The 26501-nt window shown below is 41.8% G+C and overlaps 1 protein-coding gene across 1 annotated transcript; it reads right to left on the minus strand.

Annotated features, from left to right (window-relative positions):
* Nucleotides 1-2090: 2090 nt before the first annotated feature.
* LOC134208370 (uncharacterized) lies at nucleotides 2091-25592 on the minus strand. The gene is made up of 3 exons (XM_062684359.1): nucleotides 24524-25592; nucleotides 2727-3139; nucleotides 2091-2584 (listed from the first exon to the last, which is right to left on the minus strand). The coding sequence occupies exons 1-2, from the start codon at nucleotides 25128-25130 to the stop codon at nucleotides 2874-2876; spliced, it is 873 nt and encodes a 290-aa protein (XP_062540343.1). The 5' UTR covers nucleotides 25131-25592; the 3' UTR covers nucleotides 2091-2584; nucleotides 2727-2873.
* Nucleotides 25593-26501: the final 909 nt, after the last annotated feature.

Consider the following 26501-nt stretch of genomic DNA (forward strand, 5'->3'; position numbering starts at 1 on the left):
CGCTATCGAGGAACTTCTCATCGGAGTAGGAATTCGTTTTTTTCTAACAATCCTTCCAATACTCCTCCGTTCGCCCCGCGTAGCCACCAAGTTTCCCAAGCCTAAACCGTAGAACTCCATTGTCCATCATCGAACAAATTCATGGCATTGGTGGCATTACGGTAATTATTGGCGGGGTTATTGATCTTTAACGCATTTGCAGGCCAAAAGGCTTCACACATACAACCTGTAAAAAAAAATGTTTTCAATGATTTGATTAACGAATATTTCAATGCTTAAAAAATCAACAAATGGCTGCTCTTGCAAGAGTTTGCAATTTTAAAACGTTATAAAGTTACAAAGGGCTGATTGTTTCTAGTAGAAGATCGATATTATATATAGCCAGTGTTGTCTTTTAGTTTTTTTAAGTTTTTCGATAGTGTTGTACTTTTTACAATGCATTTAAATGGTTCAGTTAGTTTGAATAAGAAATAATTCTCCGCTTGATTTGGTTTTGCCTTTATTTCCATGTTTCAAATATGTTTTACTGAGTGATGGATAGTACCGATGAAATAAAAACAAATATGTATGCCTTTTTGTTCAAAATCAGTTTTCCCTGATTCCTTGCAAAATATTTCAGAAATGGACAACTGCGGTTTCTCAAATGAACACTGGCGGAGCCAGCTATTGTTATTTGGTGGGACACCGCTTGGTGAAATAATAATAGCCGTTGAGAGCAATGGTGTGATTGCATCGTGTGGTGCCCCACCTCTGTCTCCGCTAGTGCAAATGAATAATTCAATCAAAACAAAATTAAAAAATCGATATGTATCCAAAACCAAATTGAATCAAATCCATACCTGTCATAAGACGAGTTTAGTACTACAAACTCGTCTTATGACAGGTGAAGATATTCCACTAAAAGAGTTTAACAATTTTCATAAAATCCATAACTAGAAATGAAACAACGAAATTACTTCTTCGAATGCAATTCAGAACCCTACCCTTTGATCAACTGTATGGCTACGCCACTGCAATGGCTTAAATCTCATTGTATTGAGATTGTAATCAAAATCAACGTACAGTGAACGGCATAATAAAAAGCCCAATATCCAATATACAAAATAGTCTACTTTGGAGATCTAGATCTCGATTGCGTGTGAACCAATTTTGCTGAAAATTTGACCAGAGCTCAGATACACATATAACTTGAATTTTATCACACCTAAGTTTCGACCATATTAATTCATAGGGTAAAAAATTATCGCGGTAATACCAAAACGATTTTTTTGGAAAAAAAAAATTTAATAATGTCTAGCTACAACTCTTAGTGTACACTACAAAATTCCACACATTTTTATTGGCAAAAATCCATTAATTTAATTTATGATTCTAATTAGTGCACACATAACCACTCTCCACGCGAAGTACAAATATAATCTATAATCAAAATGTATGTGTGGTCTCTAATATGCAGTTATTGAATTTATGTGTGGGTACAAATTGCATATATTTGGGTCGCCAAATTGCAAAAATTTATGTGTGCGACAAATATATTCAATATAAAGAATTTTTTCGGTGTACAAGTATATTCCGGAAACTTTTTTGTATTGCCAAAATACGCGTTTTTGCCGAATAAGTCATTAGTTTACAACCTATAAAATTCAAATATTTAAAAATTAAATTTTTGTCAAAAATCATTTTTGTAGGGGAACTGTTCCGATCTCCATCTCACTGTACATATATCCATCTCATCGCTAAACAAAGAAATACGGCACTAAATTCGTCGCTTCTTTTTGACAACATGCGTGCTCACTGCTGAAAAAAATCACAAAAATAATAAACAAACCAAATTCTTTTCCATTGCTTTGTTTTTGATGGGACGGAAATAGGAGCTATGACATGAAGTGGCGAACCGTTCCCCTATTACCGCAATAATTGTTTACCCTATGAACCAATATGGTAAAATTGGTTCACACGCAATCGAGATCTAGATCTCCAAAGTAGACTATTTTGTATGAAAAACGGATATTGGGCTTTTTATTATGCCGGTCACTGTATGATAGTTTTGAGGAATGTCATCACTTAAACAATAAAAATGAAATGTCAAATAAAAGTAATAAATTATCTACATTTATATGGTCATCGTTTAGTTCGACATCTTTGAATAGCACAGACAATAAATATCTTACAGTAGAACACGTTCCTATGGTCTAACACTTGAGAAACGATTTCTCCTGTCACTAAGAATTAATTTGAACTAGAAATCGTTCCCTTGGTGTTCTTTCACACATTCACATTTTCGATAACTTAATAGTTCTAGACAATCATAAACAATGAAACTCATAACAGTGGAATCAAAAAACGGCAAGCAGTACCGAACTCGTTAGGAATATTTTCCGTTCCGATGATCTCCGCATTCCGCTATTTGCTTCGCGCTCACTCCTGATCCCGGACAAACTAATAAAAGTTGGCTCAATTTCACGCCCACTGGTTCTCATCATCTTTTCGTCATTGATTTGTTGCAATTCAACTCTTGCTTTTTTCGGAACTTAAAGTTGCTGCTCTCACTAACTTCACGCGTGCATGCGCGACACGATTAGACCTAAAGGGTAAAGGAGATATAAAACAGAAACAGTAACTTAATCTTCAAGTAAACGTGAACTAGCTCATTAGCTTTCGAAACTTTCGCATTAGATACAGCGAAAATACACAAAACAAAGAAAGAATTAGTAACGGTTACTTACATTTCGCTTTCGTCCATCTCCATCAATGAAATAAAAAAGCACTTCTCAAAACAAACAACCGATCGCACTTCGCATTCCATCATTCATTCACTCGATCCGCATCCATTCTCGGTTTGACTCGAGTTCCATCGCAGCCCCGCTTCCGCGCTAGTGGGATTTCTGCAAGCTCACAACCGACGCGAACAGGGCGAAGAAGAATCCGGCCAAGCCGGCAGCCTTGACCAGCAGTGCCAGCCCTCCCACTATGGCCGGGAACATCATCATGAACTTGAGCTTGTAGGCCAACAGCAGCGGCAGCAGGAACTTTTTGTACTTGTGCTTCAGGTGAAGCTTCTTCTTTCGGGCTTCCGGATTGACGTCATCAACGTCGTAATCGTCTTCATCGTTCAGGCCCTCGAGCGATGCTTCAATCTCTGGAGGAGTGGGAAATGAAAGAGCAAAATTAATTAAAAGTTGCATAAACCTGGCGCGGCACGAAATCAAACAGCATTTTGGTTAGAAGCGCATCAAATTATCAGATTTTCTCCGTTTATAATTGTTGAATCTAATCGCTCGGAATGAGTGTTGTTAGATTCGACAGCACCCATTAAAACAAAATGATTTAAATTTATATTAAAGCTACCGTAATCCACAATATGGTCAGGGTGGTGAAGTTGATCACACGGGGGATCAAAGGTGATCCATTTACCACCGTACTGTTCAACTCAACCTCAACATACCGACAAGTCGTAAATGTCTACAATTTTATAATTATGCTACTTATAGCTTCCATGCAGCGTTTAGTTATTATCTGAGAAGAGACCTGCAAAGACGCTGCTTCTTTTCTCTTGTTTTGACACTTGTTCTTCTTTTCATCACAGTTGACCATCGAGTTTCAACTGTTTACTTGACTGTTTCACCTAAGCCCCAGGTGGACCCTTCTGAGCACAATAAAAGTGTATCCAATTCACGAAATAGTTAATTCATTTTCATAAGGATTTTTATACCGGGAACAAAACACAGGTTTATTACTGATTATTAACAAGCTAAACGGAAGGTTTGGAATACTCGTTAAAGTTAAAAAGTCTTGGTAAAACAAAAATGATGTGGAATATTTTATTTGGGATACCAATACTTTCACTCAAAAAGCTGCTGGTTGCACCTGACAGTTCGTGACAGCAGTTGACTGGCAGCAGCTGAAGTTACATTTTTTCCTCTTTGCAGGTCTCGTCTCAGGTTATTATGATTATATATGCCTACATAGTGTAAATCAGATCAGTATGTATTTATAAGTGAAGTCTCGCTTAATTTTTCAAAAGGTCCTAAGTAACATTTTTTTCATGAATTAATTTGAGTACTGCAATCAAAAGCTTTCATGTTTTTCTGTTGATTGCACTATTCAAATTAAATCATAAAAAAATGTTACTTAGGTCCTTTTGAAAAGTTAAACGAGAAGTGATCCATATCATTAACGGCTGATGTGGTATGCCTAATTGATTTTTAAAATTTATTCAATTCAGTGATTTTTAACCCAAGTGATTTTTCATCGTACTGTTGGGCTGCAACCACGGGAATGACACTTGTATTCCATGAAGTCCATAACTTTTGTTCGGATTTTTTTGAATATCTGCTTGTGAATATTTTTTAACATTTATTCGACAAGCTCAGGCGTGTATAACTCTTTACGGAGCCGAGAATCTGCATGATATTTACAATAGATATCATTATTATTGACAGTCAGTAAGAGGAGAGGAGAATAGATCAACCTACTCTTGATGACTCGAAATTAGATTTTACATTTTTCAAGGATACACGTGGTTGGTATAAGGTTCGAGGTGTTGCAGCTGCCAATCCTGGTATACATATGTGATGAGCAGTGTGGCGTAGCTTCGTGCTTGAATAATTGTTCACCAGGGTGCATTTTCCGGATAGCCAGAGCTTCGCTCTGCATGGAATAATAAGACCGAGACAAGAAAAATGGGACGGGACCCAAACAAATGAGTATGAAAAAAAATATAAGTATGAGAATGTGATGTCAGCCAAGCGAAGAAGGAAGTAAACGGCCTGCATGTAAACCACATCGTGGTCCTCTAAAACACCGCCTACTTCCCTGAAGGGTTGTTTACATCTGAATCATGCGAAATGGCCATCGTCCAAGGAATACCCTGGATGTCCTGGATGAAATTCTGATAAAATTCCTAAGAGGAATTTTGAAAGAACTCCGAAAAATTCTTCCTGGAGTTTCGGAAGGATTTAATCCCTTCTTAAAGAAATATCTTAAGGAATTAATGGAATAATTTGTTTAAAAAAACCCAGATTAATCCACCTAGCGCTGGTGGTGCCTTTCTCGCATTTAGTTAAGACACCAACCTTATATGGGGTTTATATGGTCCGATGTACCATTTTTTCATAACTTTTAAACGCAATGACCGATCGTTATAAAATTCAATGGTGATCAACAAGGCTTTACTCCCTGTCGAATGAAACTTGTTGCGAGAAAATCGGTTAAAGATTAGTATACGAAAAGTTGTCTAATGTTTTTTATAGCTTTTGTGCACACACATACACACACACATACACACATACATACACACGGACAGACAGACATGTGCTCAGCTCGTCGAGCTGAGTCGATTGGTATATAATACTATGGGTCTCAGAGGCTTCTATAAAAAGTTTGTTTTCGGAGTGAAATGATAGCCTTTCGGTACAACTTAGTTGTACGAGAAAGGCAAAAACCTTAAAAAATTGCTGATGCAGTTCATAAAAAAATAATCCAATTATGGCTGGAATCCTAAAGTAGTTTTGAAAGAAATTCATAAAGAAATTCATAAAAGGAATACTTCGAAAGACTTGGGAAGTTTTTCCTGAACAATTTCCATAGGTATTCTTAATAGCATATCTGAAGGGTTTTTGGTATAAATTTCAAACAAATTTTCAATGGAATTTGAATTTAAGGAAGTTCAACGCATGAACAGTGAGAATCGTTTTCTAGTCCCAAAAAACTATCCATTTGATGAGCTGTGCATATTTGATTATTCTCGGTCAATCACGTCAAGCAGCTACGATGTGTACAGTCAATCAAGCTGAGCTAAGAATCCCTAGAAGAATTTCCAACGGAATTTCTAAAGGAAAACGAAGAAATTTCGAAAGGTATTTACGAAAATACTTGAGACAGTTCTCCTAAAACAATTTCCGAAGATATTCCTGAAACAAATTCCACAGGTATTCCAAAAGGTATCTCCGAAGAATTTCCCAAAGGAATATCTAAAATAATTCGTAAAAGAATTTTCGAACGGAATTTCAAAATTGAATTCTGAAGAAATATCCGACATTCTTGAATTTCTGGAAGAATTTCTTTGAACATACTTTCAAGAATATTTTCTTGGGAATCCTTCTGAAAATCCTCCGGATTTTTTTCCTTTGGAAATTCAAAATAATATTCCTTCGAAAATTCTAAGGAATTATAGGAAAAAATCGAATTTTCAAAGGATTTTTTTCAGTACCTACAACTTCTTTTCTTTTTCTTTTTATTGGTATTAGATCCCCCACTGAGACGTTGCCGCCTCGCTGCTTAGTGTTCTCTAAGCACTTCCACAGCTATCTGCTGCGAGCTTCTCGCATTAATTACCTTATTGTGTTTGATAGTTTAGGGATCCTACTACATTGTACAGAAGTCATTTGCCAAACAAAAGAAATAGGAATGTACAATAAATATTTAAAAAAAAGTCAAATCCGGGCGAGACACTACACCTCAGGGAGAGATGCCGCACGTGGAAATGTTGGAGAAATAAGATTATAATTTGTTTTTGGCGTTGAACGTATTTTTTTTTCAGAAAAGCGTAATCATTTACATGTTTATTTCAACCCTAAAACAAACAAATTCCTGCCCACCTTGCTCGCTGTGCTCCACCCCTTCTTGTACCTACCGGATCGGAAGCGAACATCACCTTTGAAAGGTTGCCGTCCGGCATTCTTGCAACATATCCTGCCCATCGTACCTTTCCGGCTTTAGCTACCTTCATGTCCGTAGAGGACTACCGGTCTGATCAGCATCTTGTACATGACACATTTGGTGCGGTGGCGAATCTTTTTTGACAGCAGTTTCTTTTGGAGCTCGTAGTAGGCCCGACTTCCACAGACGATGCGCCTTCGTATTTCACGGCTAAGATTGTTATCAGCCATTAGCAAGGATCAGCGCCGTAGCGTGAGGTTGGCCGGGTTGGCCCCCGCCAAGGGCGCCAACCCTCAGGGGGGCGCCGAAATGAAGAATTGTTTTAGTTTAAGGACCAATTAATAACAAACCGACTACAAAGTACAAAGGTTTATAGTAACAATATTTTGAGTAATTTAGAGCAAACAAGGAATATTTCTTTAATCTCAAATCAACATAGGGTTACTGCTCCTGGACTTCATCTCATAGCTCCGATATTGGTCCTACGAAAAACAAAGCAATGAAAAGGTATTTGATTTGTTTATTATTTTTGTGATTTTTTTCAGCAGTGAGCATGCATGTTAGCAAAAAGAAGCGATGAAATTGGTGCCGTATTTCTTTGTTTCGCGATGAGATGAATATATGTACAGTGAGATTGAAAACGGAACAGTTCCCCTATTAATAATTTGGGCTATTTTGGATTCTCTAAGACCTCCGAACCCGGAGACAAAGGGCCAAGAAAAAGTCTAAAAATCACAGAAAAGTTATTTCAAATTTGTGAATGATTGATGTGTGATTATTTCCGACGAAAGAACCTTCTGAGGGATTCTTGGAAAACCTCCTCCTTGGAATAACTCGCAAAAAAAACGAAACAGTAGGTTTTTTTTCAAGAAAAATCCATGAATATTGTGGGCTCTAGCGGGCGCCGGTTTCCATCGATCCTCATTGTAGCTGATCTATTACAGTAATTACTTGAATTGGTAATTAGTTGAACTAGGGTTCGTGATCCAAAAATTTGAATATTTCCCTTAATTACATACGCCGAATTTGTTCTGATTTTCTGCTATTTTCCATCAATATTGAAGTAACGTTTCACAAAATAACAACCCTATATAGAAATTTAGCAGCCCAGTATGGGGCGCTAAATTTGGAAACCCACAGCAAATTTTGAGTTCCGTTCTTATTTTACATTCCCATTTACATACTACCGGTGTAGAAGTGGGTCCCTATATAGGGCCCGGAAATAGCGATAGGGACCCAGATGAGGACTCCCGTGGAGATGCTCTTAGAAAGCACAGTTCTCCGTGTTCTTGAACATTTGGTCCAAGGGCCCTTCCACTCTAATCTCGCGTTTAGAATCATGAGGGCGTAACTGAATTGATCGATTTCTCTTAGTCGATGTCTTTTTCTACCAATGTAGCAAATTGCAGTTTCAAAGATTTAACAGTTTGGTGTGATAAATGATGATTGATAATCAAGAGGAAATGATCAATAATGTACCTTGCTAAAATGATTACTTCGTTTATCATTTTTCAAGGTTCTCGTAAATTAGCGAAAAAAAAAATCCGAATATCACGTACCATCAACACATTCATCGCCTTACCGATTCGGAAGTAAGATTTTTTGTGATCCGAATTGCTCCGATAGCGATTTTGACCTTCGATGGATTCATTTCAGAGTTTTGTACAATTTTGTCATGATTTTCAAATCTCTCTTTTAAGGTGATTATAGAATGAAGCCCGTGGTGAATTTCAAATTCACCACACGTTTATTTACATACATTTCCAGAAGCCCAAATCTGGCGTAATAGTTTTCGTACAGTGCCGAAACTAAAATTATGATTGTTCAGCATAACTAAGCAAACGATCTAGCATTATTTCAGCCTCATACGCCTTATGGTTCTTTCATCTCGTGCTCTTGAAAAAAAAAATTAGAAAAGCACGTGGTTTACAAAATGACCGATTTCTGGCTTTATTGTATAATCACCTTAAGGATGTACTTTAAAGTACGCCAGTTCCTTCAATTGAGTGCAAGAAACAGTCGTTATGGACAGTATGAGCTGAAAGACATAATGAGTGAAGAACTTTCAAGAATCCTAGTAATCTAGATGTTTTTACAGATTCTATACGAAGATCGAGAAATGGCAACGGCTCTGCTAGGTCCCATATGAATTTTGCCATATTTTGAAAATATTGAAGACAAAAAATCGCAAAATTTCAAAACTTTTTAGGATTATACCGACGAATACTGCTTAGTGTTTGCAGCATCTTTCAAACACTTAAGTTTTAAATCTTACTTTTCCGTGTCAAATATCGCACATTTTTTCCTTAGTAAGAGAGGGGCGCCCAAAAAAGAGTTCGCCAAGGGCGCCGTGAATCCACGCTACGGCTCTGGCAAGGATCCAAAGTAGACGAATTCCTCGACCACTTCGAAGGTATCCCCGTCTATCGTAACACTGCTTCCCAGGCGAACCCTGTCGCGCTAGGTTCCACCCACAAGCAAGTAATTTGTCTTTGACGCATTCATCACCAGTCCAACTTTTGTTGCTTCACGTTTCAGGCTGGTGTACAGTTCTGCCACCTTTGCAAATGTTCGGTTGATAATGTCCATGTCATCCGCGAATAAATTGACTGGATTTGTTGAAAATCGTACCCCGGCTGTTACACCCGGCTCTCCGCATGACATCTTCTAGCGAAATGTTGAACAACATGCATGAAAGTTCAACCCTTGTCTAAGTCCCCGCCGTGATTCGAACGAGCCGGAATGTTCACCCGAGATCTTCACACAGTTTTGTACACCATCCACCGTTGCTTCGATCACTCTGGTAAGCTTCCCTGGGAAGCTGTTCTCGTCCATAGTTTTCCATAGCTCTACGCGGTCTATACTGTCGTATGTCGCCTTAAAATCAATGATGCGTTGGGCCCTGGTATTCACGGCATTTTTGATGGATTTGCCGTACAGTAAAGATCTGATCCGTTGTCGAGCGGCCGTTAACGAAGCCGGCTTGATAACTTCCCACGAACTCATTCACTAATAGTGACAGACGTCGGAACATGATCTGGGATATCGCTTTGTAAGCGGCATTAAGGATGGAGATCGCTCGAAAGTTCTCACACTCCAGCTTGTCGCTTTTCTTGAAGATGGGGCATATAACCCCTTACTTCCACTCCTCCGGTAGCTGTCCAGTTTCCCAGATTCTGACTATCAGTTTGTGCAGGCAAGTGGCTAGCTTTTCCGGGCCCATCTTGATGAGCTCAGCTCCGATACCATCCTTACCAGCTGCTTTATTGGTCCTTAGCTGTTGAATGGCGTCCTTAACTTCCCTCAAGGTGGAGGCTGGTTGCCTTCCATCGTTCGCTGAACTGACGTAGTCATCTTCTCCGCTGCCTTGACTTTCACTGCCTGTACTCTCAGCGCCATTCAAATGTTCCTCGTAGTGTTGCTTCGTCCCGTATACCCGACGACTGCTTTGACTGTATTCCAGCAGCCCTCAAGAGAGGCCCCATCGAGTTTACCCTCTTTCGGCAACGCTGCCTCGAGATGCTGCGCGTATGCAGTGGCGACATCAGGTTGCTCTAGGTCGTATCGCGGCGTCCGTCGGTACCGAACATTGTTGATGACGGATAGTTTTGGGCGCAGTTTAACCATCACCAGATAGTGGTCAGAGTCGAAGTTAGCGCCGCGATATGTCCTGACGTCGATAATGTCGAAGAAGTGCCGCTCGTCAATCAGAACGTGGCCGATTTGTGATTCTGTCTGCAGTGGTGATCTCCAGGTGTACCGATATGGGAGGCTGTGTTGGAAGTAGGTGCTGCGAATGGCAATATTCTTGGAGGCGGCGAAATAAATTAGTCGTAGGCCGTTTTCTTTCGTCAGTCGGTGAGCGCTGAACTTTCCAATGGTCGGTTTAAACTCCTCCTCTTGGCCAACCTGAGCGTTCAAATCTCCTATAATGATTTTGACGTCGTGGCTTGGGCAGCAGTCGTACTCACGTTCCAGCTGCGCGTAGAATGCGTCCTTATCATCATCAATGCTTCCGGAGTGTGGGCTATGGACGTTGATTATGCTGAAGTTGAAGAACCGGCCCTTGATCCTCAACCTGCATATTGTCTCATCGATCGGCTCCCACCCAATCACGCGTCTTTGCATATTGCCCATCACTATGGAAGCTGGTCCCAGCTCGTGTGTTGCCGCAGCTCTGGTAGATGATATGATTACCGCTAAACATTCACACCATTGATCCCTTCCAACAAACCTCCTGCAGCGCTACGATGCCGAATCCACGGTCCATAAGCACATCGGCGAGTATGCGTGTGCTCCCGATGAAGTTTAGAGATTTGCAGTTCCACGAACCGAGTTTCCAATCGCTAGTCCCTTTTCGTCGCAGTGGTCTTCGCCGATGGTTCCAGTCCGTACTCTCTTGTTGATTGTTCGTGGCGTATGTTTTTTTTAAAGGCTGGCTTGCAGGGCCTGCTACCAAACCCACTAAATTTCCGGAGGACCATTCCTCCTTATTCCCGGTCGACCATGGTGCACATTTTCTTTTAAAGTCGCTCGCTGGCACTCGGGCGATGATCAGCCGCCCCTAACATGCGGAACAGACGCTGTTGTGATTCGATCCTGACATGGAGAACAGACACTCAGTAAGATTTGCACCTCCGGAGAGGAGCAACCCCCCCCCTTTTCTATCAGCATACGACCATAGTTCCCACCGGGGTTGGTTACCCGATCTTCCCTAAGGTTGCTCATATATCCGGCCAGCGCCAAGATGGATGTAGGGATAGGAGTTGCTGGGTAAGAGGCTAAGGACCGCGAGATGGGGTCTATTTTAATCCTACAGGTACTTCGAAGTAATATATGCAAGTTCAAAACAACTCGAAACATTTCGGGCTCAAGAATTCTCCTTGAAATTCCTCTGGAGTAAATTCTGAGTGAAGTCCGGAAAGAGTTCTAGGACAATTCTTGAAGGAATTCCTGGACAAGTACCTGAAGAAATTCCAGGTAAAATACCTGGAAAAACCTCCGGGGAAATACCTGGACGAATTCCTGGAGAAATTCCTTAAGAAATTTCTAGAAAATTTTCGTAGGATAGTCTGAAGTAATTGTGGAAAGAATTACAGAATGAAATTCTAGGGGATTTCGCTATTTAATTTATGGAGATATTCCCGGCAAAAAGCCTGGAAGTTATCCCGGAGGAATTAAAGGAAGAGTTCCGGGAAACTTCTAAATTCCTCCGGAAAGTAATCCACAAATTCATCTGAAAAACGTTCGAAAATCCTTCTCCTGTAATTGAGATTTCTCCGTATCTAGAAACCCCTCACTATTTTTTTTAGGAAATTCATGAGGAGTTTCCTTCAAGGTTTGTTTTCTTCTCTCCAAGTTTTACTTCTAGATATTCCAGAAAAATCTCCGGCATTTTCTTCAGGAATGCATTCTAGAGTTCCTTCAAGAATTCATTCGGAATTTCCTCCCAAAATTCCACTAGAAGTTTTTTTTCAGAAATTTATGACGGAAATCTTCCGATTTCGCTCCATAATTTCACTTGTAAAACTATAAAAAAAACCTTCGGAAATTCTTCTAGAAATTTCGCCGGGCATTCCTCCAGGAACTCTTCCTTTAATTCCTTCGGGATAACTTTAAGGATTTTTCCGGGAACACCTCCATAAATTTAATAGCAAAATCCTCTAGGATTTCATTCTGGAATTCTTTCCACAGTTACTTCAGATTATCCTACGAAAAATTTCTAGAAATTTCATGTCTCCAGGAATTCGTCCAAGTATTTCCCCGGGAATTCCTTCAGGTACTTGTCCAGGAATTTCTCCGGGATTTTTTCCGTGGAATTGTCCTAGATATTTTTCCGGACTTCACTCGGAATTTACTCCAGAATTTCATTAGGAAATTAATTTGAGAGTTCCTCCAGGATATCTTCCAAGAGTCCTTCTTCCTCCTGGTATTTTCCCGAAATTCCTTCATGAACTTCTCCAATAATTATTTCAGGACTTGTAAGAATTTCTCAGGAAGTGCTTTTGAGAGTTCCTCCGGGAGCTCCTCCAGTAGTTTTTCCAAGAGTTCCTCTGGTAATCCCTCCTGGAACTTCACAGGGGATTCCGGGAGGATATTTGGCAGAAATTACAAGAGAAATGGGATTTCGGAAGTTCCTCTGGAAATTCAACTCCGGGTATTCCACCGGCTGTTCCTCCTAATTTTCACAAAAATTTATTCGAAACTTTCACGGAAAATTTTAAAGAATTTACACTAAAAATTCGAAGACTTTTCGCAAAATTCTCAGGAATGTTTACTGGCAATTCTGCGGAATTTCCACGGAATATTCTTAGGAATTGCACGGTGCAATTTTTCACAAAATTTAATGAGAAATAGCACGAAAGAATTATATGAAGAATACCCTGCAGAACTTTTAAAGGAATTCGTGGAGGATTTCTTGGAGTAAATAATGGTGGAATTTTCGGATCGATTCCCGGCAAAATTCCTGAAGACATTGCCGAAGAAGTTGCTAGAGGCATTCCTAAAGCATCCGGGCGTGAATGCGTCACGTTTATTGGCGTTGCGTTTTAGTACAAAACGCTGACGCGCAACGCGCTATTGTGATCCGGTAAAGGTCGGTTGGATATGTATTTGGTTTCAAAGTGTTTTGAACTTAGAAGGAAAAGGTACCAAGCACTAATATTCATGTGCCTATATAAAACTACTATAAAACTACGATTCATAAGACCTAAAAAATCCCCCCCCCCCCCCATAATCGAAATCCTGGCTACGGCCATGGCCGTCTTAGTGAAGCTTTCAAAAAAAGGGGGATCTGGCTGTGTGCGAGAATTGGCGAGGCATCACGTTACTGTGCATTGTTCTCAAAGTTCTGTGCAAAGTTATTCTAAATCGGATACAGGAGAAAATAGATTCGCCTCTCCGACAGCAGCAGGCAGGATTCCGCTCAGGAAGATCATGGTATTCATTGACTACGAAAAAGCATTTGATCGTCTGAACCACGAAAATCTGTTAGACGCAAGGGAGTTACGCATAACGGAGCTTTGTATGACCCCATCCGGGTAGTCGCTGGAGTAGGGCAAGGATGTTTTCTATCTCCGCTACTGTTCCAAACCATGGGCTACTTGGCAGCCTTTAATATGGAACATCTAAACGACTTCAATTTTACTGATGTGTTCTTACTATCATCAGTTGGTCTGGGGATTTTAATTAGTGAGGGTTCGAACAAAAAAATTTTATTAAAATTTGCCAAATTATTATACAGTTTCTGTAGTGTTTACAGCACTCCAAAAAATCGATTGTGTATCAATACCAACAATAATTTTAGGACTGTCATACATCAGTAAAGTTCAATACTATATTTCATAGTTTGTTTGTGTGGAAATCGCGAAAGTTCATTCATTTTTGGCTGTGATACATCGGAAATCAGAAAAGGGGATCAAGTCTCCCCAGTCTTCCCTAAGGTTCTTATGCAGAACAGTATTAAAATCTGCCAACCGCTGGTTGGGTGCAGTTGTTTCCATTTGAAAATAAAACCTATGTGGGATAGGTGAGTTTTGTACATAAGTTTGATAGATATGCTGTTAAAACTACGATTTGTCATATTGAGGAAACTCCGATTCTCCGGAATCATTTACCGGCGTGGTGCCTCAAAATAACTAAAGGAAAGACAAAAAACCGCACGCATTGTGCAAATAACATATTGGAACGATACTGTAGTAACCAGAGCCACGCCATGCTAATATGCTGCATTATTTATTGTTAATCGTATCAAAATGTATGATTATTAACTTATTTATTTGAATAAATACAAAATACATATATGTACATAATGTTCTAAAATCTAAATCCTATACATTTTCAAAATCAATATCTTCCACATAATTTACATATTCACATATGAGTTTTCACAACATTGTAAATTAATGTCCAAGTCGGGTGGTTTAATCCCGGAAATAGGCAATTAACTTTGATTGAACTGAGAATTGGTTGTTTCTACTATTTATTTTTTTCCGTGAACTGGTGAACAATGGTAGCGAGATCAATACACGGAAATTCTTATTACTGAACAAATTTGTTTACTTGAAATTGTGTCGTAGTTAATGCTTCTGCCAAGCTCCATGTTTGATGATTTAATGGGGATAATGTAGATCAGCGGTTCTCAACCTTTTCTCTGAGAGGTACCCCTTCGATCTTTTGCATTCTTGGAGGTATCCCCTCATAATAAGTTTAATTTATGAGATATATGAAAAACGGACCTAAAACTTTCCAATTCAAAATAAGTTTATACATCAAGCTTCCTACAAGACGTTGAGAACTTTTGGAGGCTTCCGAGCCTCTTGAAAGGAGGCTTCCGAGCCTCTTAAAAGGAGGCTTCTGAGCCTCTTGAAAGGAGGCTTCTGAGCCTCTTGAAAGGAGGCTTCTGAGCCTCTTGAAAGGAGGCTTCCGAGCCTCTTGAAAGGAGGCTTCCGGGCCTCTTGAAAGGAGGCTTCCGAGCCTCTTGAAAGGAGGCTTCCGGGCCTCTTGAAAGGAGGCTTCCGGGCCTCTTGAAATGAGGCTTCCGAGCCTCTTGAAAGGAGGCTTCTGAGCCTCTTGAAATGAGGCTTCCGGGCCTCTTGAAAGGAGGCTTGAGGCCTCTTGAAAGGAGGCTTCTGAGCCTCTTGAAAGGAGGCTTGAGCCTCTTGAAAGGAGGCTTCTGAGCCTCTTGAAAGGAGGCTTCCAGGCCTCTTGAAAGGAGGCTTCCGAGCCTCTTGAAAGGAGGCTTGAGCCTCTTGAAAGGAGGCTCTGAGCCTCTTGAAAGGAGGCTTCTGAGCCTCTTGAAGGAGGCTTCGAGCCTCTTGAAAGGAGGCTTCCAGGCCTCTTGAAAGGAGGCTGAGCCTCTTGAAAGGAGGCTTCTGAGCCTCTTGAAAGGAGGCCTGAGCCTCTTGAAAGGAGGCTTCTGAGCCTCTTGAAAGGAGGCTTCCGAGCCTCTTGAAAGGAGGCTGGAGCCTCTTGAAAGGAGGCTTCCAGGCCTCTTGGAAGGAGGCTGAGCCTCTTGAAAGGAGGCTTCCTGAGCCTCTTGAAAGGAGGCTTGAGCCTCTTGAAAGGAGGCTTCTGAGCCTCTTGAAAGGAGGCTCTGAGCCTCTTGAAAGGAGGCTTGAGCCTCTTGAAAGGAGGCTTCCTGAGCCTCTTGAAAGGAGGCTTCTGAGCCTCTTGAAAGGAGGCTTCTGAGCCTCTTGAAAGGAGGCTTCTGAGCCTCTTGAAAGGAGGCTTCTGAGCCTCTTGAAAGGAGGCTGGAGCCTCTTGAAAGGAGGCTTCCGAGCCTCTTGAAAGGAGGCTTCTGAGCCTCTTGAAAGGAGACTTTCAGGCCTCTTGAAAGAAGGCTTCCGAGCCTCTTGAAAGGAGGCTCTGAGCCTCTTGAAAGGAGGCTTCCAGCCTCTTGAAAGGAGGCTTCCGAACCTCTTGAAAGGAGGCTTCCTGAACCTCTTGAAAGGAGGCTTCCAGCCTCTTGAAAGGAGGCTTCCTGAGCCTCTTGAAAGGAGGCTTCTGAGCCTCTTGAAAGGAGGCTTCCAGGCCTCTTGAAAGGAGGCTTGAGCCTCTTGGAAGGAGGCTCGAGCCTCTTGAAAGGAGGCTTCTGAGCCTCTTGAAAGGAGGCTTCCAGCCTCTTGAAGGAGGCTTGAGCCTCTTGAAAGGAGGCTTCCGAGCCTCTTGAAAGGAGGCTCTGAGCCTCTTGAAAGGAGGCTTCTGAGCCTCTTGAAAGGAGGCTTCCAGGCCTCTTGAAAGGAGGCTGAGCCTCTTGAAAGGAGGCTTCCTGAGCCTCTTGAAAGGAGGCTTGAGCCTCTTGAAAGGAGGCTTCCGAGCCTCTTGAAAGGAGGCTTCCAGGCCTCTTGAAAGGAGGCTTCTGAGCCTCTTGAAAGGAGGCTTCCGAGCCTCTTGAAAGGAGGCTTCCAGGCCTCTTGAAGGAGGCTTCTGCCTCTTGAAAGGAGGCTTCCGAGCCTCTTGAAAGGAGGCTGAGCCTCTTGAAAGGAGGCTTCCTGAGCCTCTTGAAAGGAGGCTTCCGAGCCTCTTGAAAGGAGGCTTCCGAGCCTCTTGAAAGGAGGCTTCCGAGCCTCTTGAAAGGAGGCTTCCGAGCCTCTTGAAAGGAGGCTTCCGAGCCTCTTGAAAGGAGGCTTCCGAGCCTCTTGAAAGGAGGCTTCCGAAGCTGTTGCCACGAGCATGCTGAGCATTTCGTTGCTTTCCTAAATATAGGCTTCCGAACCTTAAAATACCAAATTTCAGTACAGATTATTTGTCCCATACAATGTGCCATCCCTTCATACACTATGCTGGTCGGAGTGGGCAGGATTCAGAAGTCTTTGATTTACTAATCATACATCGTTCATAGAATAAAAATTGTAAAAAGTTTATCAATAAGTTTTTATTGAAACTGTTATACATCCGCCATTACGCTTTTGTGTCCGAGGTACCCCCTGGGACCAACGAAGGTACCCCCAGGGGTACATGTACCCCAGGTTGAGAACCGCTGATCTAGATGCAAGACAAGAAACGATTGATTTTTGATTGATGATGGGAGAATCAGCAGCCAGCTTGGTCGCGAACAGAACGCAAAAGCGTACTGCCATCGGTGACAATGGTTCTGGGGGGTGAGAATGGGTCATCGCTTTCATCGGCAGTCTGGAGGTGATAGAGCAAAATCGTTCAAAAAGGTCTCTTATATTTTAGTCTTCTTGTCCTCAGATACATTCAATCTATTCTACAAGCATTCTTAGTACTTGAAACGGTGACCCATTCTCACCCCCATTTGACCCGTTGTCACCCCCGACGACGGTACATTGAAAGAGGTTGCTTCCGACGAGGGAAGTGCAAAGCTTCTCTGAAGCAACAATTTCTCTTCGCCAGCACCTGGACACGGTTCAACGTCCTTAAAAGATCTCAAGCTGATGAAGGAAATAAGCAGTACCGTCATGTAGTGGAGCAAGTACAAGCCGGTGTGTCAAGACGTTACTCGAGTAGCCCATCTCGATCCTCCTATCGCTGCCAGGGGGAGAAGGCGGAGCACTGAAGCCCTACCCCGACTTCTGTATTTGGTTCTAAAACGTAAACAACAGTGTTAATTCTCTACCACCTTTTTGTTACGGCGAGTAAATATTTATGTACACTTTTGTTTTCAATATTTGATCAAAATCAAACACTCAATCATGCAGCAATATAACGATGTAGGATGCTTGAAATACCTGCTTGATTATGGGGACTCGAAAATGAATTCATTTGCAGTAACTTACCGAATATAAATATGTTCGCATTAACGATTGCGCCCTAATACCGGTTCTAAGCTTCGATGCAGAGTACACGAGCTTTGTTCGCCAGTGACAGGCGTACGGGACCCTTGATCGCTGCAACCGCAGTAAAGGATGGCAGTTGCTGCTGCTCGGTCCTTCCCCAAGTCCCAAGCGAAGCAACTTCTAGTGCACCCAACAGTGAATGGTCGCCATTCCCTTCATCTGGTTTCCGCCGGTATCAAGATGAGAGAGATATATACTCCCGGAGAATTCCGCACCCCTTTACATGCCGAAACACGCTAGCTTTCTTGAGAGCTAAATCATCAAGATCAGCGGGTTCCTCATGCAGACAGTAAGTGCAACAATTCCGGATTTCAGGTTGATGAGATCGAACTATCTTCAGCCCTCATTGTGGCTTATTTTTCAATCCACATCAATGTCGGCGAAGGAACATCGGATGTTCTGAGAAGTGACATCGTCAAGCTCACCCGGCGGCAGGAGCAGTTCATCATCGCAGGAGACGTTAGCGCCAAACCTCAAGCATGGCGTTACTCTCACTTCAAACATAATGGCATGATCTGATGCAAAGACGAGCTGAAAAACCATTTCACCATCCTGAGACCTGATAATCCCATCCGGTTGGCACGGCCCGTGGCTTGTCTACCTTGGGCACAGCTCGGACCACTACCTGGTGGTATCTGAAGTTGATATTTCAGTCAGTTCGTGCCATCTATACCGGTGGAACTATCACAAAATTGCCGGGGCCGGTTCCAAAGGTGTTTGGATGACAATGTCGACTTCTAGCTACACCCGGACACATCTGAAGCTGATTTTAAGTCAGTACCACCGACTCAGCTACCTCCCATCGAAGTCAGCAAAAGTTTATCCCCCTCTGGCCTGGAGAGGATCCTTTTCTCTCAAAAGTAATCGTCCCATCAGCCTACGGTAATCCATCTTCACCTACGGTTATCCATCAGAACCTCTAGAAGGCGGATTTTTTTCTTTCTCGAGGTTGAGAGTCTCGTTCAAAAATGTGGAGTAATCAGAGCGCTAGAGGCAAAACTCCAACCTGGATATCCTGACAGAGTACCTCACCAGCTGGAAGATCTATATCAACGCAGTGAAAAGCCAGGACATCATTTTCCATCACTCAAAATTCCCATTTTTGTTCTGGCTTGAGATTCTAAAATCACCCTCAAAGGCACCGCAGTTGAAAGAACTAATGGGGTCATTTATCCAGACATGATCCTAGACAGCAAGCTCATTTTAAGGCAACAGGTTGATGAAACAGTGACAAAATGTGTCGTTTTGTTGAAACTACTCTAACCACTAATCAACAACCATAGCTCGTCAATGTCCCTGAAACTCCAACGGGTCTAAAATAAATTACTGTGGATGATTATGAGCACCCCACCCGAGACAAGAACATCTGAGGTCCACCGTATGGCAGGAATGCAAGCACTTAAACGAGCGCTTTGATGAGTGTAAAGATCAGTTTAGGGATCGTTGCTTAGCATCTGTCCAGCCTGTGATCCAGGAGCTAGTCCCACCCAAGGTTATCCAATTATCTGTACGCGTGTACGCGGCCTTCCATTATGTCTACGACCTCTTCCAGGTTCTCTACTGGATATTGTCTTCGCTTGATGGTCTTCCGGCATACGAACGACGTGTCCAGCCCCCCTGCCGTGCCGTATAAGCTTAACAATATCTAGCCCTTTTAACTCCTGGTATACCGTCATTCATGCGACGCCGTCAGATGCCGTTCTCCTGTTTACTGCCGAGTATTATCCGCAGCACTTTACGCTTGAATGCTTCGAAAGCTACCGGATCAGCCTCCTTTAGCGAATGAAGCAGCTAGCAAACAATTAATCGTTTTCCCATATTTTTGTTATAGTATGGTGTAAAACTTCATAAAGCTGGTCACTGTTATGTTTGAGAAGTTCAGCTGGGAGCTTATCCGTGTTTTTTAGCTCTTTAGTGACTTTTATAATCTCATTTAGTATAGGCGGCTCCACAGCTTGTCCATCGTCGCTAATGTTAATTATGCACAGGTGCACCGTCACTTCCATCGTTTATCAAAGTCTGAAAGTGTTGCTTTTCTACCTAGCTGCCGCTTCAGTTTCAACTGTCAGTAAAATCCCTTCTTGGTTGTTGCACATGACGGGAGATGGCGCTGTTTTCCTTTGCACGCCATTGACAGTCACATAAAACCTTCGCATATCGTTCTGCTCTATTCTATTCTGCGCCTCACTAATCACTTGTTCATCATACTGCTCTTGCTTCATTGTACCGATCTCTATTCAACCGGATACCTGACAAAAAAATTCCAGCTTGTGGCAACGTTTTGACGTAAACTACGTCTAAGGGGAAGCCTCAGATACAGGGTGCAAAATGAAAATTTCCAAATTGGGGACCGTCACGAAATCATGTAAGATTTCAAACGGTAATAGCGTCTTTATCTTTCGATGGATTTTCGACATTTGCTTATCAATCGATTCGAAAACTCTCCAGCAATTTTCCAATTCTATTGATACTATTGATTATCAACGTTAAACTATTGAAAATGTTATTTCTTTCCTAACCGGGTGAAAAATTCAATCCCGTTCATAAATCCCCAACACGGACATCAGATTGCAGTAACGTACGGGCCTTTTGATCCACTGCTTCGTTTTCCCTGTGTATAAAAAGCCCCGTGTTTCGCGTGCGCGCGTCATTTTCATTCTGCATGTCACGGAGAACGGACGATTTCGTTCGTACGGGAGGGTTCGTTGATTGAGATTTATGAGTCATGATGCGGATGAAATTTTTCGTTAGGTGGTGGTGGCGGTCGTGGCAACAGCAGTACATCTTTTCATCCGTGTTCCCAACAGCATCGTTGAATCTGGCAATCAACGTCGTGCTGTTGATGAGGCACATAAGTGGAAATGAATCGGTTCTTTTCAGGACCACCATTATGTTTGGGAGGAAGGTTAAGTTGAAATAATTTTTGACGTAAACTACGTCTAAGGGGAAGACTCAGATACAGGGTGAAAAACGGAAATTTCCAAATTCGAGACCGTCGCGAAATTAGGATAGATTTCAAACACTAATAGCGTCTTTATCTTTCGATGGATTTTTAATCGCTTACTCTGCAGAAGTCGAATGATGGATTGAATCTTATGAATTTTTGCGTTACTGCTGCCGATTTATTGCAACAATCTCATGAATTTACTCTCAGTCAAACCAGATTCCTCCAATGAAAAATTTAATGCCCTGAAAAGGACAGATTTCAGATCATGCGGATTTCAAATCACCAACACAACAGCAACCATCCGATGGTCAGAATATCACAAGAGTATTTCACTCAAATGCAGATGCTGGCTCTATGGTTCTACCGCTACAACGCAACAGATTGCCATCGTTGGATTCTCTGTCGTATTGATCCTGTTACGAGCGCTACCTACGCCATCGGTGGGAACGAAGAGCGTGCGTCAGAAGGAGAAGCTGCAAAAATGTATTTGCATGGATGGAAATTAAACCTGAAACAAGTAGCAGTCTATCTACTAAAATAATAATCTTGAGGGGAAATTTCACTGGTATTGATGCTATCCATGCGAATAAATTTTTGTTGCGTCCCTGACGCACGGTCGTGATTCCACCACCGACGGAAACTATCAGCCATCACCAAGCGATTAATATGAACTTTGATCAAAATTCGTCTCGCCTCAAATTATGGCTTAAGAGCTGCTTTTACTGATGACATTTCAGACGCAACCGTAGCAGAGATAAACACCACCATAGCCACCATCGTAGAGACACGCAAGAAAATTCCATCTGAGTGCTGTTGATGCTGACGACGACGACCGCGCGACCCACACCATCGCCGGGAATAAAATTTCCGTTAGGAGCTCCGCCGATGCCGAAGGTGGTATCACGGTCTGCTCTCCGCGACATCTCGAACGAAATGGCTCGCGCGCGCGGAAGAGCTCCTTTCTTGTAATTAATAAAGTTGAACCTGTAGCCACGCCCCTTTGGTGAGTGTTTGACGGTTACACAATATTTGCAGTCATACCGAACAACAAAGAGGAGGGACTAATGAGCCATCTTTATTGGTTATAAGAAAAATGCTCTCCCCCGCGCGCGTGGCGCAATCAGCCTCATTCCAGTTCAAGACAGCAGCACGTACAGACGTGTTTTTTGCTCGCGCATTTTTGACGTAAACTACGTCTAAGGGAAAGACTCAGATACGGGGTGTAAAACCGAAATTTCCAAATTCGAAACCGTCACGAAATTAGGATAGATTTCAAACGCTAAAAGCGTCTTTATCTTTCGATGGATTTTCGAAATTTGCTTATCAATAGATTCGGAAACCCTCCAGCAATTTGCCAATTCTACTGATACTATTTATCAACGTTAAACTATTGAAAATGTTATTTTTTTTTTCAAACCGGGTGAAAAATTCAATTCCGTTCATAAATCCCCAACACGGACATCAGATTGCAGTAAGGTACGGGCCTTTTGATCCAGTGCTTCGTTTTCCCTGTGTATAAAAAGCCCCATGTTTCGCGTGCGCGCGTCATTTTCATTCTGGATGTCACGGAGAACGGACCAGCGCGGTTCCAGTGATAACGCCTGTGGTTTGGTCTGTTGTGGTAAACTCATGGACGATTCAAGTCAAGCCCAACTCAGCACCTAAAAACTCATGGATGAGTTGAATCATCGCATGTTTTCTGTATGTATGTAGAATCACGAGCGCGCGTCAAACGGAGAAGCTGCAAAAATGTATTCGCATGGATGACTATCTGCTAAAATTATAAGTCTTTCTCTGAATCGGGATCTCGTGATTCTACTACCGACGGAAAACAATCCTATGCAAAGGAAGAGGTGAGGCGAATATTGTTCAAAGAGCAAATTAACCACTTGGCGACGCCATAATGTTGCCGTCCGTAGCAGAATCACGAGTGCGCCCCGGGAGGAGATGCTACAAATATGAATTCGTATGGATGGCATCAGTGGCAGCCAGGTGAAATTTTCTCAAGATCTTTTTTGATTTTGTTGCAGCTTGTGATTGGGAAAACGGATTATTAACAATCAATCGAAAGATGGAGATGGAGACAGTTCAATCGAAATGATGCCGTCAGTAGCGAAATCACGAGTGCGCTTTGACGCGTGGTCTTTGCAAAAACATGTTAGCGTCTTCAGTGATTTGACGGTAGTTATCCTCATTTCTAAAGTTTTATTGGTTAAATACAGTAAAAAGTGCAATTAAACCTGATAAATTGTAATTTAGAAATACCCAAGATTAGTTAAGCTCATTTAGAATATTTTTCGAACATTCGAAAAAGAACAATGAATTGAATTTAAACAAACAAAAATAAACTGCTCATATTATACAAAACTCGAGAATTCAATAAATTTGTTTTAATTACATAAATATATTAGTTCCTTTTAGAATGTAAATTTTATAAGAAATCCAAAGAGTAATTTTGTAATACTCATGGATAATGGCACTAGATCCTTCATTTCACCAAACTGTTTCACGTAGTTTACGTCGGGCGGTCGTGTCTTGTACACAACCCTTATGATTTTTTCTTGTCGGTCAATCACTGACGCAACACGTCGAACCAAACCGTTCTGGGTCGCCTCTGTGCAGTGCCTATCACTTCTCGAGCTGTTGCGCTACCATAGATAGTTGATGTTGTTGCTAACGCTAACATAAGAAGAATAGCTAACCAGCTAGTTCATACACGAACATTCAACTGCGAATTGTTATTGAGATGAATAATGCCAGGTATAGCTTTTCGTTGTCTCCATAGTCTAATGAAGATAATGCAGCTGGATCTCGAGTTGGCTACGACGTTAAAAGCGAAGATAATCAGCTATCTATGGACAGGCTATGTTTGCGAGCTGTCCACTTTAAGAAATTGAACTTTTTTTTTTTGGATCGTGCTTGGTAATGTTTCCGATGTACAACCCGAACAAACCAAACAAACTCAGGGTTGTTTTTCATCCTGGTATTTAAATTTGTTTATTAAGGTTTCTATTGACAAACTTATTAGAACTCTATGATTTCTTACATTTTTATCAGCATTCTTAGGGAACATCCATGAATTACGTTACGCTTAGAGGGGAGAAGTGCGACGATCCAAACAAAATTGTTATACTTCATACAAGAAGCGTAACAAAGAGCGCGGGTGCTGAAAATGATCATTTTTCCGTTACGTAATCAATGGATCTTCCCTTATTGGAATTGTAAAAAAAGTTGCTAAAATTTGTAAGAATGTAAATCAGGATGATCATAAAAAATTAGTTAAAATTCCTGAAATTTGAACTACAGAAGATAAATAACTACAGATCATAAAAATACAATTATCAGAAATTAATAACTGTTAACGTAAATGTAAAGTGAATGAATTAATCGCGTTTATTTTCATGCTCCAAATATGTCCGTTAAAATAAACGTAAATTAACAAAATATTTCTGGCTGTGATAGCTCGTCTTAACAGGTGAAAAAAATCAAACCTAATGATTTCCTTTGAAATCTTTTGGTTAATTGAACATCGCAACAAATCATGTAATGATATATGGATCTCCGTCACTTCTAACCAATTAATTAATTCTGACCTTACTAATCTAACTTCACATACCTTCCTGCAACATCTGCTCCAGCGAGAAGTCATCCTCTTGCTTCTTCTTTTTCTTCTGTTTTTTGGCACGAGCTTCTTCCAGCATTCTCGCCTCATCTGCATAAACGGTTCCGTCGGTGTCAGATCTCCGGTGAACCTGTAGGGCCGTATTCCATTGCCGCGGAACCACCTGGTGTTGATAGTGCTGGTGTGGTTGATCATCCAACTGGTGACCCTCGCTGTATACTCCACTATCCAACTCGTTGAGCGCAGTCAACGACCGATTATTGATGCGACTCCGCCTCGGAGGTGTGATTTTTTGTAATTTCCACCGCTTGTTCATACCGACTTCACTGACAACCGACTGCGACAAATCCATCTGTCGAGTCTGAGCGTACTCAGATCGGGCATTTGGCGGCTGTTGAACACCGGACACACTATCACTGGATCGCTGCTGGTCCAGGGCAGGAGGTTCCACCAGTTGCAATGCACTATCAGTTCCATAATTTGGATCACTAACTTCCGGAAGGGCATGACTGTGCACTATAACGATGGCTTGCACTAACAAGAGTATGCAACAGCCAAATGACACTAGCGTGGATGTCGAGCACCTTCTGGATTGATGCATCTTTGCAACTGTTTGGCACTAACGCACTTTGAACACTGAACTCTGTCCACAACGTATCCTTTAAGCTGTACCAGTATCGTCAGCTACCGCTGTCCCAAAATCTATTCAAATCACTGACCCCACTGTCCACTTTATGCTTCTATTGTATACCTCTCCCACTTTTCAATTAAACTCAATAGCCATCAAATTAGCAGCCTTTTCACCTTTCGCTATGGTTCAAATGTCCGAAAACCATCCAAAATTGAGTGGATTGCCACTGTCCAACGTTTTTTTTTGGTCTGAACTGGGTTTCGGTTCTCGACTTTCCGTGTTCCCGCGGAAGTTGGTGAACCGCACGGATTCCGGAGTGTGAATGGGACCAACAGCAGCCACCAAGTCAAACAAGTGATCTGTGCGCTTCGCTGCCTCGGCCTCTTGTGTATATTCAAATCTGGCTGCCGCGCGGTTTTTTTTTTCGCGGTCATTAATGATTCCCAAACCTCTGCCTCCCTCTCTACTACTACTACTAGATGCTCTTGGCTGCTGCTTAAATCTGGGCTGCTGATGCCATGAGCGTGCCGCCGGCGCCCGGGTCGATGGAAATATCTGGTGCCTTCCCCGAACGAAAATGAAATAAAATGCGACGAATCAAGAGCATCCGCGCCGCGCGGCCCGGGGGAGGCAAAAGGCATAATGATGATTCGCTGGTGCATTGGTTGGCGCGCTTGAAGCATAACGCCTCGCCCGTGAATGATTGCTTGATGATCGATGATTGGGCTGGCTGGTAGTGGTGATGCTGATCATTATTTTGGGTGGTTGTTTTTCCGGCCCGGGTATTCGTTTTCCATGTTTTGACTGTAGCTCGACAAAGTATTGGCACAGGGAGGCCAGTCTCATATCTCCAATCGGTGAGATTTTAGTCAGCATAAACAAATTTGTGGTGAAGTTGATCGAGGCTATGCGATCAATGCAGAAAGTTTTATTTCGTATCATGGGACTAATATAATTAAAACTTTTTTTAGAAGTTGGTAGCATTTCGGGAACAAAAACAGCAACACGGGCAAACTAACAACCAACTACCCTTTTAGAAATATGCTACTAGATAATTTGATCAGTTACAAGAATTTCCGTGTGCTACTATCACTACCATTATGTGTGAAAAGTTAGGATCTGCCTCATTTGGCGAATTAAACTTGAAAGTGACAGTTCGACAATTAAAAATCTACTCCTAGCATTGATTGTGCCTTTCTCGTACATTGTTTAAAAATCCCAATCAATCAAACACATAATTGAACACAAAATGAATTTCTAAAATAAATATGTGATGTCACAAATGCTCTGACAAGAAATCTTAGCGTGTGGCGCTATTCAACATATAGGGTAAAAGACCCA

This window comes from Armigeres subalbatus, chromosome 1 (assembly GCF_024139115.2).
Source record: "Armigeres subalbatus isolate Guangzhou_Male chromosome 1, GZ_Asu_2, whole genome shotgun sequence".
Classification (NCBI taxonomy): domain Eukaryota; kingdom Metazoa; phylum Arthropoda; class Insecta; order Diptera; family Culicidae; genus Armigeres; species Armigeres subalbatus.

What these genes read in the sequence shown, in the direction of transcription:
- LOC134208370 (XM_062684359.1), bottom strand. Translation starts at nt 25,130, where the DNA reads ATGCATCAATCCAGAAGGTGCTCGACATCCACGCTAGTGTCATTTGGC. An exon ending in GGAGCAGATGTTGCAGGAAG is followed by an intron (nt 3,140 to 24,523) that starts GTATGTGAAGTT and finishes CCACTCCTCCAG; the next exon opens with AGATTGAAGCATCGCTCGAG.